At 42.9% G+C, this 17,409-nt stretch overlaps 1 protein-coding gene across 2 annotated transcripts in view; it reads left to right on the top strand.

The window, feature by feature from the left end:
- Positions 1–17,409, top strand: part of MYZAP (myocardial zonula adherens protein) — a 91,139-nt gene that overhangs the window by 13,434 nt on the left and 60,296 nt on the right. For both annotated transcript variants that reach the window (XM_023228602.1, XM_023228603.2), the window contains exons 3-4: positions 13,056–13,211; positions 16,341–16,433. In XM_023228602.1, the coding sequence (XP_023084370.1) occupies positions 13,056–13,211; positions 16,341–16,433 (249 nt within the window). The remainder of the gene's footprint in view (positions 1–13,055; positions 13,212–16,340; positions 16,434–17,409) is intronic.

Below are 17,409 nucleotides of genomic sequence, written 5' to 3'. Positions count from 1 at the left end.
GTTCTAGACAGTAGGAGTATAGTAGTGAACAAAGCAGTCAACCAAATCTGTCATCCATGGAACTTACATTCTAGTGGGACAAGAATGAAAGTAAACAAAATAATTAAGTACATTTTATAGAGGTTAGGAGGTGGTAAGTGCTGATGGAGACAAAGTAAAAGAAGGGGATGGGGTGCCAGGAAGTAGGCAGTACTTTTTCTTGTGCATGTATTTTATATGATTATAAAATAAAATAAAATGATACGATATAAATGTCATAAATGGAGTCATGACATAGTGACCTCTTGAAATACAAGCCTTGCTTTGGGGTTAACCATGAATGTGGTCAACTATAAAAAAGAAAGCTTCTCATTGACGGCGAAGTGTTTGATACTGTCCCTAAGTTTACCGTAGGCCTCTGTCTGTCCTTGCCGTCTCCTCCCCACTTTCTACCAAGGACAGAGAGCTGCCTGTGCTGATGCAAGTGATGAATGCCAGGGAAAGGAAGTAGGGAGAAAGGAAAATGAAGTTCTGACTAGAGAAAGTGAGAAGAAGTAAAATTGCTGATCTGCCTACAAAGAGTGGATGCGTTCCACTAAAAAGATCCAGAAAAGCAGCTAGTTCTGCAGCAGGGACAAAAATGAGGGGGATATGGGACCTCTGGAAAATAAGGTGCCACTCAGAGACAAATGGGGTCCTAGTATCCTAGGGAAGGACTAGCAGCCAGTTTGAATGGGCTTTCACTGGCCAAAAATGGGAACAACTGGAGCATCAAACAGAATAATGACAGTCGTGGGTTATAACACAATGAATATTTTAAAAAATCCTTATGTTCATAGTAATAATTGGAGAAGAGGAGTAGAGGTGCAAGATGAGAGGATAAAAAAGGGAAGGCTCCTTTTTTTTGATAGAACACTAGCTAATCAGTTCAGAAAATCTGTTTTGTAACCTCCAGGTGTACTCATCAATAGATGCAAAAATAAGTTAGTGAAAGATTATTGTAGGATACTCTCAAAGTATCACCCCAACGGATTACTGATTCTAAAGGGACAGTACCTTCACAGTGGAGTAGGCAGGCAGCCAGCATTTCAACTGAGTGATTCAAACTAGCTTCACCAATAGTGGGACGAGCTGATGTTACATGACTTCTGAGGTGATTCAGCTAAGAGGTGCACAACATCACATACGTAATATTCATGCCAAGCTTGTTTAACTGAATCTAATAATAAGGAAACAGAAAACCAGAATTTGGGACATTCTACAAAACAATTGGCCTGAATCCCTCAATAAATTCAATGTTATTTTTAAAAAAGATGAGAATTTGTTGCAGACAACAGACTAAAGAGACTTAACATTAAATGTAATGAGTGAACCTGGATTAGATCGTGGCAAAAAAAAAAAAAATTCTATAAAAGATATGCTGGGATGGCTATACAATTTTGTATATGCACTATATATTACATATTATTAAATAAATGTTACTTTTCTTGTGATAATGGTACTATGGTTATGTAGCTGAGTGGCTCTTTCAGCTTCTATGTAACTTCGAACATTCTCCAAAGACAAAGTTTGGGAGTAAAAGTCCTAAACAGAGAGTGGAAGTGGTCAGGCTTCAGCTGCTGCACACCTGCTGATGAACAGGATTGAGTGGGGACATCTGTCCTCACTGCTCCTCTCCCTGCCTATCCCTTTTAGAGCTGATGACTTGGCCCAAGACATGGGCCTGGGCTGTGTCCAGGTGCTCAGAGCTGCTTAGAACACTTTTTGAAGAAGTGGCCTAAGCTGGAGTGAGGGACAGGACAAGGGCCCGGTGGCTGTGCCTGTTGGTACAGATGGTAGAGGAACTGGGGAATATAGTCTTTTGGAGTTAGACCCAAGCTTCGTGCCTTGGGAGATGTTTGTGAAAGTTTTCTGAGTGCCAAAACTGGGGTATTAGGTGCTGGAGGACCCTGGAGGGTCTGTAACCACTGAAGAAGAATTAAGTAATTCCACAGAAGGAGCCTCGTATGTTTAGCTGTGTTGAGTGGAGTCAACAAATTGTGTGCCAGTTTGCCTGTTTGTCTTGAATAGTGCTTTTCAAACTTGTCAATAGGACCCTCTTTGAAAAAAAATCGAAATGTTTTACTGATCCCTCATATGCAAACCAAGCAAAAGTGGTGCTAATGGGGGCCCGAGTCCTCCCAGTCTCCCTTTACCCCTCAGCCCCCAGACACCCTCCTGTGGATACTTGAGAACTCCAAGGCCCTGAGGAGCACAGGACAGGCACTGCTGGGATAGCCTATGCACCAGGATACTTCTTACACCAGGTGGACCAGGCGTGCAGTCTAAGTGCCTGTGTGTGACACATTGGTGACTCATTGCAGAAGAACTGGGGTAGAGGGGAGGAGGGTGGGGCTGTTGTTTCCCTAGGGATGAAGTCCTTGGGTGGTGTCTGCCCTTGAAGTTTCTAGGGGTAACTGGGAGGTTGCTCTGAGTGATTTCATCACCATGTCCTGGCCAGGTTCCTGGCATGAGTCACTGAGGGCCAGGGCCATGCACCGGCGAGGAGACTCTGTAGGGGCCACTTCCTTGGATGTGGTTTCAACATGGCTTCCCCTCCTTGGATCCCATGGAATTGCAAGATGCCAAAACTCTGGATGACCCTACCTGGTCACATGACTTTGGTTCTTTTGAAGAGGGATCATCTGTGTGCAAAGGCCAGGAGATTGGAGCTGGCTCAGATATGTGAATAGAAAGTTGTAAATGGCCCAATTGACTTCTGTTGAAGTGAGACTTCTCAAGGATTTCCAGGGTCCTGTTAGAGCTGCAAATGACGAGGGCAGCCTGGGCCTTCCTCAGACTTTCACACTGTTGTGGGAGGTGTTTAATATTGCAGGGATGACACAGTGTCATGGGACAGCTGGCCATGCATAGAGGCTCCTGCCATTTGGGCCATTCTTCCATCTGCTGTTCTCCAGTCATTGGAGAGAGGAATTACTCCCAATGTAGGTGTGTTGTGGATGGCGTATTTTGCCCATTTCCACAAAGGTGTATTTGGAGGCTGTTGGATGCAATTACAACAGGGTCAGCACCTTCTGATGGAGTCAAGGGTTTGTGGGGGTGTATTTGGAGGTTTCCTACCCCTAAGGCAGATCCCCTGGCTGCCTGTTCCTTTTAGTCCTTCAGGAGACATCAACTGCCCCGAGACTGCTTTCTGCTGACCACAGATGAGCTCCCAAATGCACAGCTTCCTCATCCTTAAAGTAGACACAACGATGTCTGGTTTCAAAGAGTAAATGAGCTAATATATGCAAAATACTCACCACAGTGTCTGGTTTGTCATATGGATTAAAGAGGTAATGACTAACCGCTGAATCTCTTCCCTTTGAATGCCAAACTCAGTGGCCCTGGGTCTTTGTTTTTACCCCCTTAGACCTTCTGGAGTTATTCTCCTGCCTGAAGCTGCCTGTCCTGCCTCTCCTCCTTCCTGACTTTATTTTCCACACACATAGCATCTCTTCCCTCCTCTTAACCCTTGCTGAGGCCCTAGCCATGCTTGGAGTCCCTTCCCTGCCATGTCTCAGTTTATCCAAGTCTTCCCTGTCCTTCAAGGCTCAGCTAAAGGCCCACTTCCTTTCTGGTAACTTCCCTGACTTCCATGTGCTGTGGTCACTCTTCCCTTAACCTACAGGATACCCAGGCTGCCCCTTTCATTTGGCACCTAGCCATGTACTGCTAAGAACTTCACGTAGGCATACATATATAGGTTTTGCAAAATTTGTGTATAACATATATGTAGGCACATACACACAGAGAAATTAGGTTGAGTCTTTTTATTCTCTCTTCCCAAAACCTAGGTCTCTGCCTTGCACATAGTAGGTGCTTAATGAATGCTTGTTGATTATGATGGTTGAGTTTTATATTAGCTTCCTAGGGCTGCCACAACAAAGCATGAAAAATGAGATGGCTTCAGTAACCGAATGTATTCTGTCACAGTTCTGGAGTTCAGATGTCTGGGATCAAGGTGCTGGTGGTGCCCCCTCTGAAGGCTCTAGCGGGAGAGTTCTTCTTTGCCTCTTCCAGCTGCTGGTAGCTCTTGGTGATCCTTGCCTTGTGGCAGTATCACTCCAATCTTCACATGACATTTTCATGTTTCTGTGTTCAGATTTTCCCCTTTTTACAGGGACATCAATACAACCCAGTCTAATGGCTTTATCTTAACTTGACCTGCTCTCCATATAAGGTCAAATTCCTGGGTACTGGGGGTTAGGACTCCAGCATATCTTTTTGGGGGATGCTATTCAACCCATAACTAGGTTCTTTGAGGAAATCACCTTGAATGATATTAACAACTCAGATGAATTAGCCGTGGGCTTTTATTCGAATATTGAACATTAAAAATCATTAATATGGGAGGGTGCTGATTAGTTTATGGGCACAAATTACATGTTGAGAAATTGATAAATGTAGAACATAAGGTTTATAAACATGCTGAACTTTCAAATTAAAATTGGTAATAAATAGTTTTGAAATTAAGTACCTACTGTTTTCAAAAAACTCTGTGAATTTATGTATCCATATTCTTATCCATAGTCATGCACAACAGATTCCTATGTGTATATGCAGGGACACACACACACACACAGAGACAGAACCCACACCAGCTATTGCAGACTTAGCATATTGAACCAGGGCCTCACTGCACAGTTGAATTTCAGAGAATCTGATTTGAGTTGCTTCTGAGTCTTTATGATGGTAAAGTCCTGTGCGAATAGATAAAATAGCTTGAGGCAGATACTGTTTTAAATAGCTATTGACATCCCCACTTTGGAGGTGTCCTTCAGTGACCTGTTGTTTTTAAAGAAGCTGTTTTCTCTCTAGACCTTTGAGAACGCTGAGTGAGAGAGAGCAGATGCATGTGTATGGATGTAGAGTTGGGAATTTTCATAACCCAATAAAATGTTGAAAAGGAGGAAGTCTTTGCCAGTAGGTTTTATAGTCTTCTTTCCTTTAAAAGCCTTGGATGAATAAGCCTGCTGAGTTCTCGTCCTTGGTGTTACTGTTTATACAACCTCGCAGGCTGTTGCCAAGTGAGCGAGTGTGCTGCCATGATTCAGAGCTTCAGGTGGGGGCCGGGCTGCCCTTTGTGACAGCACACCAGGGACTCTGCGTGCCCCTCAGAGATAACAGCCCCTGGAGGATGGGGAGAGACCTAGGGTTTGAGTCGCGGCTTCCTCATGAACCCCTGTGGTGGTTGGGCCAGTAGGTTATCTCTAGGGGTCTTCATTGCTTCTTCTAGCAAATAGAAGTGTTAGTCTAGAGCCAATGTTTTTCCACACATTCGTTTATTCACGTTGGTAAATGTGGAAGTGCTCTTAGTAAAGCAGTCAAGGTGCAGCGGGTGGAGCTGAAATAAGATCAGGGCTATGTTGGCTGCCTCTAGCAGGCCACCAACTCTTCACCTGACCTTGACAGACACGGAGGAGGAGCTGGGAATAGTGTCTGAAAACCCACTGGACTATGCAACTCTTTTCCATTTTTTCTAACCTTCTGAGACTTTGTGATTCACTCCCCATGAAGAGAAACCAAGGACTGTTTGGGGGTGACTATTACACTGTCAGAGTCAATTTGACAACTGTGATGAGAACAGTAAAAAGACCAAGAAGAGGGTGGACAGACAGACAGACTCATTCAGATAGACATGTGGAGTTGAGTAGGAACCCAGATACTAAAAACTTATACCACTGTTACTAGAAACTCCCGGTATCTACTAGTATGCTATCAGCACACTAGGTGTTTTGTGTATTTTATTCCGTGTATTCCTTAGACTGCCCACTGAAATTGGTGGTATGATCCCCATTTTACTGTTAAGGACCCTGAAGCTCTTTAAAGTACAGAAAATAACTTTCTTAGGGGCACACAGCTAGTAGACAGTGGATTTGCAATTCCAGCTCAGGTCTGTGATGGGCCGTGTTGCCATGGGAATATTGACTTGCATGCTTTCTCCTATCAGAGAAACTCTGTTTAGGATATTTACATTGTATCAGTCAAGGTTACCTAAGGTGTGTACTATACTCATGGGTTCCAGAAAAGCAGTTCCTGATTTTTTTTTTCTCCCATGTATTCTTCCCTTTTCCGCTGGGGTTATTAGGCCTAAGCAACTACTGTCTGCATTGAAGCTGTACACTAGCTGCACACTAGTCTGCATCGAAGCTGTACACTAGCTGTACACTAGCACTCCTGTCAGGGTGCTGTCATAACAAATGCCACTCTCTTTGGGACTTATGCTTGGCTAGAAGCTTTCCTTTTTCTTCTCATCTTAAGCTTTGAAAGTGATCTTTTCTCCTGAGTTTACTTAGGAAGTGAGCACTGTTCAGTCTTTGAGACTGTCAGAATTAACTAAATTAGTTTTATTTTTTAGAAACAGGGTCTCACTATGTCATCCAGGCTGGAGCGCAGTGGCTGTTACCAGGTGCAATCATAGCACACGATTGCCTTGAACACCTGGGCTCGAGTATTCCTCCTGTCTCAGCCTCTCAGGTAGCTGGGACTACAAGCATACACCACTGTGCCTGGTCAAGTATTTGATAAGCCGAAGGTTTCAGTTTTTCTGAGAATACGGGGCTGCCCATTTCTCCCTATTTCTTTCCCAGGCTCTGGAAAGGCCCTTCAGGCTCAGAGGTGATGTTCATTTTTGTCCAAGAAAGCAAAACAGTGTCAAGTATGAGTAATGACCTGGGCCAAATAATTTGCTGAGATAGATACACAGGTTGGACAAGCCAGAGCACATTCCTGAAGTGCCAGCCTCTGCCTGCAAGATGGGCAGGGAACCCAGTGGCTCTGTGCTCAGCAGTCCTGGGTTAGCTGCTGCCCTCTGGCTGGAGAAAAGAAGTCTGAAGTCGAAGTTTTGGAAATAACTTGGCTTCCAGTCTGGAAGTCAGACGAGTCACGTTATGGCCCTTCTCAATCATATTGGCAGCCAGGATGTGTGACCAGCTGCCCATCCTGGCGGGTGGGGTGGGGGACTGGCTGTGTTAGTCTGCTATTGTCAGTTAGATGTACGTTGAGCGGCATTTCTGCTCTTATTTCCCCTAAGAACCCTGATTGACCAAGGGATTTTCTTGTTTTGCACAGATTAATCCTCAGTGTCAAGGATGACTATACTTCAAATATTCCATCTTTCTTTTTCCCTTCAAAATGTATTTATGAAGCATCTGTTTATCCTGGGTACCAGAGATAGAGCAGTGAATAAGACAGATGTAGTCCCTGCCTTTGTGGAGCTTGTTGCATTGTAGGATCCTATATTCTCATTTAAGGTTTGGACAATATCGTTGGCCTTGTTAACCCAGACTCTTCGATGGCCGGTAAATCCCTTAGGAGAGGAATTTAGGCTGAGTTAGTTTTCTGTAGCTGCTCTTTCTTTCTAAGGCACTGGCTGCCAGATGTATCTTTAGGGAGGTCAGCCATAGTATGGGTAGATTTTAAGCTGTGAACACTCACGGGGAACAGCTTAATCCAGAGATTTTGTGTATGTGTTGAGAGTATGGAATGCCCTTTTAGTCAATTTTCCTTCTTTGTAATAACTTTCTTTTTATTCTACACATTTATTTGGCCTTTTCTTTTCTTTTTTTTTTTGAGACAGAGTCTCACTCTGTTGCCCAGGCTGGAGTGCAGTGGCGTGATCTCAGCTCACTGCAAGTCCGCCTCCCGGGTTCATGCCATTCTCCTGCCTCAGCCTCCAGAGTAGCTGGGACTACAGGCGCCCGCCACCTCGCCCGGCTAATTTTTTTTTGTATTTTTAGTAAAGATGGGATTTCACTGTGTTAGCCAGGATGGTCTTGATCTCCTAACCTTGTGATCCACCCGCCTCGGCCTCCCAAAGTGTTGGGATTATAGGCATGAGCCACCGTGCCCGGCCAGGCCTTTTATTTTCAAGCAGATTTTGTCTAGTATTGTTCCATGCCCAGGAGGCTTTTAATAGGTCTAGAGTACATTTTTTAAAATTTGATTTTTTAATACCAAGTAGAATTATAAGGAGGCTTTTGATTTTTAATTTAAATTAAATTTAATTTAATTTTCTTGTGACAGGGTCTTGCTCTGTCGCCCAGGCTGGAGTGTAGTGGTATGATCACAGCTTACTGTAGCCTCAACCTCCTGGGCTCAAGGAATCTTCCCACCTTAGCCTCCCAAGTAGCTGGGACTACAGGCACACACCACCACCACATCCAGCTAATTTTTGCATTTTTTGCAGAGATGGATTTTCACCATGTTGCCCAGCCTGGTCTCAAAACGCTTGGGCTCAAGCAATCTGCCTGCCTTGGCTTCCCAAAGTGCTGGGATTATAAGTATGAGCCACTGTGCCTTGCCATAAGGAGGTTTTAAAAAACTTAATTTTGGAGAGTTTCAAACATACAAAATGAGACTGGATCATGTAATGAGTCACTGGCCCTTTCCCCAGCACCACCTACCTCAATACATGGCCAGTCCTGCCTCATCTACATCCATGCTGTATAAGGAAATAAATATACATCATCTGTATCTCAGCATGTTTCTCTAAAAGAGCCTGTTTCTTAATCTCATCTTAATGCTCTTCTGCCTAAAACATAATACTTTTCTTATCGGGAGTTATTTTTTTTTTTTTTTTTTTGAGACGGAGTCTCGCTCTGTTGCCCGGGCTGGAGTGCAGTGGCCAGTTCTCAGCTCACTGCAAGCTCCACCTCCCGGGTTTACGCCATTCTCCTGCCTCAGCCTCCCGAGTGGCTGGGACTACAGGTGCCCGCCACCTCGCCCGGCTAGTTTTTTTGTATTTTTTTAGTAGAGACGGGGTTTCACCGTGTTAGCCAGGATGGTCTCCATCTCCTGACCTCGTGATCCACCCGTCTCGGCCTCCCAAAGTGCTGGGATTACAGGCTGGAGCCACCGCGCCCGGCCTATTGGGAGGTATTTTAAAGGATACAAGAGGAGAGAAATTTAGCCCCAAACATCTTGCACAGCATATTAGCTTTTTTCTTTTTTTCCTATGTTCAGTTTTTGACCAAAAGCATGCTGACATTTTATAAAAATGCTAGCCATCTCTGCTCCTAGCAGCTTTTCTGGGTATACATGTTGTGACTGGGGTAAACATCAACTGTCTATTCCTCCATCTAAGAAGAATAACAGGTATTCACTTCATTTGGACCATATTTATGTACCCTGAGTAATTCTCAGACCTCTCTCAACTTCCAAAGTTCCCTATTCATTCAGCAAATAGTTATTGAGAGACCATTGCATGTCAGTCACTGTTAGATCTGGGAATTACGGTGGAAAAGAAGACAAACTGGGCCCTGGACTTGCTGGAATTTACAGTTGATAGGGAAGCAGGCCTTCCTCACACAAGGATACTGAGATATCCCAACAGTTGCTGGGCTGCAGCTGCGGCGAGTGTCTTGGGGAAGCGCTGTGAGAGTGGACCGAGAAGACCTCAGGGGTCCGAAGGCTCAGGGAAGGCGTTCTTGATTCTTGAGGAAGCGACATTTCAGCGCAGCAGTGCAGATCGAGGGAAAAGCAAGTGTGATTAGGAGGTTTGCTCCTAAAGGAACAGAAGGGAGACAGTGAGGCAGGTGTGGGGTTGGGGAGGGGCGGGGGAAGTGGAAAGAGCCCCCGACCCTGGGCCTGCCTCTTCCAAATGGCCCTGAGACCTGAAGGCAGGCTCTTGGCTTCCCTACGACTGGAGACCCTGGGATACCACATGGCGACGTGAGTTCCAGTTGCTCTCCTGACTGTAACACTAGTGAAAAAAGAGCTCCAATTTGGAAAGACATAGGCAGGTACTCGGAGGCTGTTACCCTGGAAGAAGAGAAGTCATACTATTTACACAGTAGGGTCACTGTGAGGATTAAAGAAAATATTATATATTGTATATAATGTAATATATGTTATATATAATATATGTTATATAACATAATGTTACAATGTATGTTATATGTTATATATAATAAAATCATCTGACAACAAATTTCTTCCCCCTCCTCTTTCTTCAGTAACGTTCTTCTTCACTTTTCCTGTCAGGGCCCATCAGCTCCTTGGGCTGCCTCAGGAGTCCCCTCCCCTGGCATGGAGAGGACTCCATCTCCACTGCGGGTAGAGTCCTGGGGCCGTGCCCTTCCCGGGGCCCTTTTATTTAGACCCTGACATTTACACAAATGATCAATTCAAACATAATGCTTTTTTCTTTTTGCCAAAAAACGTTCAAAGTCCACAAAAGAACATGAAGGAAAAAGTGAAATCTCATTTTCCTGAGGAAACTGTCGTTAGAGATCTGGATTCCATCTTTCTAGAAGTTTTACATACACAAACACACAGTCTTAAAAAACAAAAATTTGAAATGTATGATTTTTCACTCATTGTATCTTGATCTCTTTCTGTGTGTACAACTTTGAGACCTGGGCTGCTCAGGAGTGTTCTGCAGACCTCATTGTTCCTGGCATTGCTTGTGTTTTCCCTACTCCATGGCTGCCTCATCTCCCTGCCTAGGCCAGGGGCAGGATCCTCTGTGTCCAGCCATCTGAGTTTTCCTGCAAGCCAGTTCACCTCTGAAAGCCTCTGCTTTGCAGAAATGCGTTTCACCAAAGCTCTGTGTCGTAATCAGCTTGTTTTTGAGGAAGTGCGTGGAGTCTGTGACTGAAAGATCTTGCTTTTGCTTCCTGGTATTTGGGGAATTTCATTAGAGCTTTTCCTCTTCCTGGTTATGTGTCCGGTAAACTGGGGATAACTTAATGCCAGCTTGTGACTCTGCTGCAAACTATTTAACAGCTCAGTTACCCAAACTTAAGCACAAATGTCAGGGTAGCATCGGTGCTTTTGGGACCCAGCTGTAAGGGACTCAGGGGGAAGCGTTTACCAGAAGCAAGTACAAGGAATCACAGCCCCTTGCATCCATCTCTTTCCAAGTGTGGGAAGAAGGGCGAGAAGCAATGGTTGTTGTATTGTCTTACTTTTTAAAAAGCTTACATTGAAACGAAGCAAAACAAAACAAAAAACGAGCAAGATAGAAAGGTATAAAGAAAATGGCAAAAGTCCATCCTGATCTCTAGCGCCCCCACGCCACCCAAGATTCCCTCCTTAGAGACCTGGAAGATTCATCATCATCACGTAGCTTTCTAGACCTTTCGTTGATTTTGCAAACTTTGAATGAATGGGATCATAAAGTACTTACTGTTCTGCCACAATTAATGATTTCCAAATGCAAATTAAAGTTTTGTGTGTTAAAAAATATTTTGTGGGCCAGGTGCGGTAGCTCATGCTTGTAATCCCAGCACTTTGGGAGGCCAAAGCAGGCAGATCACTTGAGATCAGGAATTTGAGACCAATCTGGTCAAGATGGTGAAACCTTGTCTCTACTAAAAATATAAAAATTGGCCGGGTGCAGTGGCTTACACCTGTAATCCCAGCATTTTGTGGGGCTGAGGTGGGCGGATCACAAGGTCAAGAGATCAAGACCATCCTGGCCAACATGGTGAAACCCCGTCTCTACTGAAAATACAAAAATTAGTTGGGCATGGTGGCACATGCCTGTAGTCCCAGCTGCGCAGGAGGCTGAGGCAGGAGAATTGGTTGAACCCCGGAGGCGGAAGTTGCAGTGAGCCGAGATTGCGCCACTGCACTCCAGCCTGGCAACAGAGTGAGACTCTGTCTCAAAAGCAAACAAACAAAATAAAAAAAATAGCTAGTGTGGTGGTACACACTTGTAATTCCAGCTACTTGGAAGACTGCGGCAGGAGAATCTCTTGAACCTGGGAGGTGGAGGTTGCAGTGAGCCAAGATCACGCCACTACACTCCAGCCTGGGTGACAGAGTGAGACTCCGTCTCAAAAAAAAGCGTTTTTTTTTTGTTTTTTTTTTTTTGTTTTTTTTTTTTTTTTAATACATGGCAAGAATCTCTGTGTAAAGGCAGTTGAAAAGTTAGCAGGAGAGCAGAATTACCCTTAAGGAATTTGGGTTTCTGTGCTGTGGGATTGTCGAGGTACCTGGGTCCACCCCAGGGAAAATTGAGAGAAGACCAGTTTGTCTGAAGTCTCAGTTCTTGATCTTGGATTTTTTCTTACTTCTGTCCCTTCCATGTTGTGAAGGCCCCTGCTCTGTCCCCCTGCATCTAAACATAACCTGCGGTATGGGGGAGTGCTTAATGTCAGACAGCATCACAGAGTCAGGCTTGAATGTTGATGTGTGTCTATAAGCAAGTTGCCTAACCTCTTTGAACTTCAGTTTTCTCAGCTATGAAGTGGAAAGTTCAGAAAGGACAATTGCTGTGTCACAGAGTGGTTGCGAACATTAAATGTGCTTAGGAATATTTCTAGCTTATAGTAGGCACTCAACAAATCTTAATATACCCCTTTCCTGCTTGCTAAGCCTTCATTCTATAAAAGTGTGTTAAGGCTTGGAGATGTTACTGTTTCTCAAGGGTATTTGCATTTCAACAATGACCAAAACTTTAACTGAAGGAATTAAGAACCAGCCAACAGGACTGGGAGGATCCTTTTGGGCTGCAGTCGCACCACCTCTTCCTGGCTTTTCAGAAATATTTCATGAATGGTCACAAGAGGTTATGTACTAACACTACCCCCTTTTCTCAGAACTTGGCCCCAGGACCAGCCCTACCCTCAGAGGACAGTTTGGCTGCTAGATGACCGCCAGCCTCAACCTTGTGTGTTGTAGGCCATGTATTTAGTGATGAGGTTGGAGTCATATGGAGAAGCTGGGATAAGGGGAAAGACAGCATTATTAAGAGCATGAGGTTTCAAATGCTTGCTCTTATTACTAGGACAACACAAGTCCATCTGGTATCTTTGTGGGAATTACTCCCACAAAGGTGAGTGGACGGGCCCTTATAGACATTAGCAAAGGGTGCTCTTCCTCCGGGATAAATGCAGCCCAAGCCTATGCCAAATCAACTTGGTGAACAGAGACCAGGTGGGATTTTTGCTCCCTCCATCTCCACTGCCAGGCAATGAGTGCTGGGCACAATTTGCATAATCATACACAGTGGGCCCATTATTACAACTGTTTGCATGAGGCTTCAAGAGTCATTATTCTTTTTCTCTTTTCCTACTTTCTTTTAGCATCTTGACCTGAGCAATGGAGAACCTACCAGGAAACTTCCTCAGGGTGTTGTTTATGGTGTGGTGCGAAGATCAGATCAAAATCAGCAGAAAGAAATGGTGGTGTATGGGTGGTCCACGAGTCAGCTGAAAGAAGAGATGAACTACATCAAAGATGTGAGCCATTTAAGAGTTTTTGTCCCCATCTGTTTTCTTTTTGTAGCATGCAAGAAGATGGAGTTGGAAGCATTGAAGTGAATGTAACAAGGTATTTTGAAAGAATTCTTAATGTTATCATTTTGGCTGGAAATGTTTCTGTGTATCTTCATGGTAATGTTAAAGTACAGATGTAAATCTGCAAGGAAGGAAAGGTTGAACTTCTGCTGGATGGATGTTACTAGGTAAGTATACTTAGGAGAGCAGATGGCTTCCTCCTTCCATGTAGGGTTTGGAGGCTCTTCAGTGGTTTTTCTTTATTACACTTAACACTCCCAAATCCATCCCTGGCAAAAGGAATAGGAAGACTGTGGCTGATTTAGACCAATCAGTTGGGTTGAAACAAATGCTAGGAAGTCAACCACAATAGACTTTGTCCAACCAAGTCAATCAATGCCCTTCACTTCCTTGTATTTAATAGTTTATTTCCTATCTTTTAAATTACATGTTCTTTTGAGAAAATTTGGGAAATACAAATATGTATGAAGAAGAAAATAAAATCACTCATAATCTCACCATTCAACCAGAGCAACCGTTAACATTTTGGAGTATTCTCTTCTCTCTCTCTCTCTCTCTTTTTCTCTCTTCATTTTTTTTCATTCCATCCTTTGTTCCCCTAGATCGACTGATTCCCCTCTTGACCAAACCACCCAGCTTATATGGAAGAGGAGATGGGCTGCTCTGACACTGATGGGCTCACATTGTAGACCAGTGGCTTAGAAAGTGCTTATAAGAGGCAGCGTGGGGCCAGGGACTCACCCAGGCCTGTGAGCTCGCAGTCCTTGCTTCGAGCTCCAGCTGTGTCTGGCCCAGCAAGTCACTTTTACTCTGTGCATACTTCAGGCCTCAGGTTGAGATTGTGGGGGTTGGCTGGGCTTTGATAACTAAGGTTAAAAACACAGCTCTGTGAGCCCTATTTTATTTTGTGGGTTTTCAGATAAGATGCAAACTCACGATGTCTTAGCTTTTGTGTGAGTTTTTAAAAGGAACATTTGTTGAATTTAAAAATAATAAATGCTTAGCAGAAAGTATGAGGAAAAGCCAGAAAAATTAACATGCATATACATAATGTATATGACAGCCACCAACCTCAAACTCCTAGTTATCCCAGCTTTCAAACATAATTTTAAAACTTTATTTTATTATATATTTTTGAGACAAGGTCTCACTCTGTCATCTAGGCTGGAGTGCAGTGGCACAATCACAGCTTACTGCAGCTTCTACCTCCCCAGCCTCAAGTGATCCTCTTGCCTCAGCTTCCCAAGCAGCTGGGACTGCAGGTGCTTGCCACTAGCCCCAGATAATTTTTTGTAGAGTCGGGATTTTCCCATGATGCCCAGGCTGATCTCAAACTCCTGGACTCCAGTGAACCTCCCACCTCAGCTTCCCAAAGTGCTGGGATTACAGGTGTGAGCCGCTGTGCCCGGCCTCCAGACATAGTGTTTAACCATTCAGAATATTCAATTCCTGAATTTCCTGTTAAGAATAGCTCAATGTACCCTAGAACTTAAAGTATAATAAAAAAAAAAAAAAAAAAAGAATAGCTCAGACATTTTAACTTTCTTGTATTTTTTTCTCAAGGAAATACATAGACCTTCCTCATTTAAATGCTCCAGAGGCATGGCTCCTCTCTTAGTAACCTTCTAAACAGAGTCCTGAGTCCCAGATTGCCCAAGACAAAGACAGGAGGAGATGTTGGCTAATCCTGAGTCGTGGATGACTTGTGCCAAAGTCACATGACCTGGAATTACCACCCTCCACTGTGATCTGCAACTTAAAACTAACTTTCAGGTCCCTCCTGCCACGGGTGGCTTCGGTATCATCCCTGGCCTGGTCGTTGCAGTATTTGCCTTTAGCTCAAGATTCCACCCACTCAGCACTGGGAGCAGCGCAAGAGCCAGCTCAGGGCCACACATGAAAGCCGTTCTGCCTGCCTAGAATGAAAAGTTGTACTTTTAACCTCATTTTCCCAAAATGTTTGTAGTTAATGGCAAGAAAGTAGACTCTATTTTTAGAATTCATATCAAGAAGTCTTGGGGTCTTGACTCTCCTTTCCACCAAATCTCCACCAATATCCAGTAACCCCTAATAAACATGCTGTCTAATTTAAAACAATGTGCTTCAAAATTAAGCCTTCCAATACTGTGTCCTAAACATTTCCATTCTAACCAAACTGCTGCCTTTAGGCCCTTCCTAAAAGAGAAATTCTGGAGTGTGCTGGAGAAAACTCCCTTGAGACTTCCTGCCGTATTTGAGAATTCCTGAGTATTTTCCCCATCCTAGGGACACCAGAAGAAGAGAGGAGACAGGGACTGTTTGTAAGGTCTTTTGTTGTGTTTTTAAAGTTTTTGAGGTCCTGCTAGGCCTCTGAAAGTAGTACTGTAGAGAAACTTAAACAGCGTTTGTGTAAACAAGTGTTTTGGGGATCACTTGAACTTTTGTTATGTTTACTGCCTTGTGTGTTATTGGTGATTTTTGAGGAACTGACTTTCCAATTTATGGGCTCTCCAGGGTTCATATTTTGCTTCCTTCCATTCCAGATATTTAATTGCTCTTTGGCAGTCAGAGCAGAGAGAGGGAAAATTAGAGGTTGCTTTTTGGTCTCTTTGGTCCTCTTAGCCATGAGTCTGTTAAAATACATTCTACTGGTAAAAATACATGATGGGAAAAGGGCAAAACCTTGCCCAAATGTAATTTGAGGGTGATAGGTGAATTTCAACAAACTATTTTTTCTTCAGAGTTCATTTGGCTAATTAATATTTATTATTATATTTTTGTGTAATTATATAGAATTATATGTAATTAATATATCATATTAACATATATTTTAATATATTCTATATTAATACATGCCTATATATTTTATTATGTATATAAATATACATAATAAAATTATACATATAAATTATTTGGATAATTCCTGTCTAGTTTCTAACTAATTGTTGGGGGTGACCTCCCTTAGTTTCTGTCTTGTTCTTAAGAGTATTTTTATGTGGGTTCCTTCTTTCTTTAGAGTTTCTTAAAAGTTTTGGAAAGCTTGTATGAAAATGTCATAGCTTGATCTCTAACTAGTATCTCTGTGGGCTATAGGTGAGAGCCACTTTGGAAAAAGTGAGAAAGCGAATGTATGGAGACTATGGTGAGATGAGGCAGAAGATTCGACAGCTCACCCAGGAACTATCGGTAAGTCATTATCTCAGTTGCTTGGAGACAGGGAGGCATGGCAGAGCTCAGAGTGGTCTCTCAGTTGCTAGTGTCTAGAGTATCTAGTGTTCTTTATCAATAGAATTATATTTTAAATAAACTGAGGAAATTTTTATCACAGAATGAAATGTGTTACCTAAAGGGACATTTTTGTGGCAAGAATAATCTTCTTCATGTTCAAAGCATTCCCACCAAAGTCAGGAGCAAAACAAGGAAGCCAGCTATCACTATTATTATTTAACATTGTTCTTGACATACTAGCCAAACAAGAGAAATAAACATATAGGTTTAAAAATGGCACAGATAGATGGAAAACTATCACTGTTTACAAACCATATGACTGTATACCTGGAAAGCCCAAGTGAACATGAGCTGATGAAAGAAAAACTACTATGAACAAATAAGGAATTCGTTATTTGTAGCAGGGTATAAAATTTTATATATATACACACACACAGAGGATATAGAATTAATATATAGAAACAAGTTTCAATGTACAAAAAATTTCCAGAATATCATCAACAGAAAAATACTACATACCTAGGAGTCAACTATAATAAGTGGAAAGAAACACCATGTGCTTAGAAAGGAAGACTCAGCATCATAAGGTCCACGTTACTGTACCAATTTGATAGGACCCAATAAAAAGACCAACAGGTTTTGTTTTTTTTATAAGTGGAGTAGGTGATTCTAAGGTTTATATAGAAAATAAATAAAAAGAGTTGCGAAAATAATGAGAAAAAAGAGCAATGAGAGGGAGTAGCCTTATTAAATGTTGAAAGAAAGTGAAAAAGCCTCAGAGAGTGAAACAGTATTGTAGTGGCACATAAATAGACAAACGTCAATTAAAAATACTCCAGAAATGTACCCCAATATGTGATAAATGTAGCATCTCAAAAAACGAAGGAAAATGGACTAGTCAATATGTGCTATTAGGAAAACTTACGTGCTGTTG

Source organism: Piliocolobus tephrosceles, chromosome 6 (genome assembly GCF_002776525.5).
Source record: "Piliocolobus tephrosceles isolate RC106 chromosome 6, ASM277652v3, whole genome shotgun sequence".
NCBI lineage: Eukaryota > Metazoa > Chordata > Mammalia > Primates > Cercopithecidae > Piliocolobus > Piliocolobus tephrosceles.
Note: the sequence above shows the minus strand (reverse complement) of the source record. Positions and strands in the feature narration are given on the sequence as shown.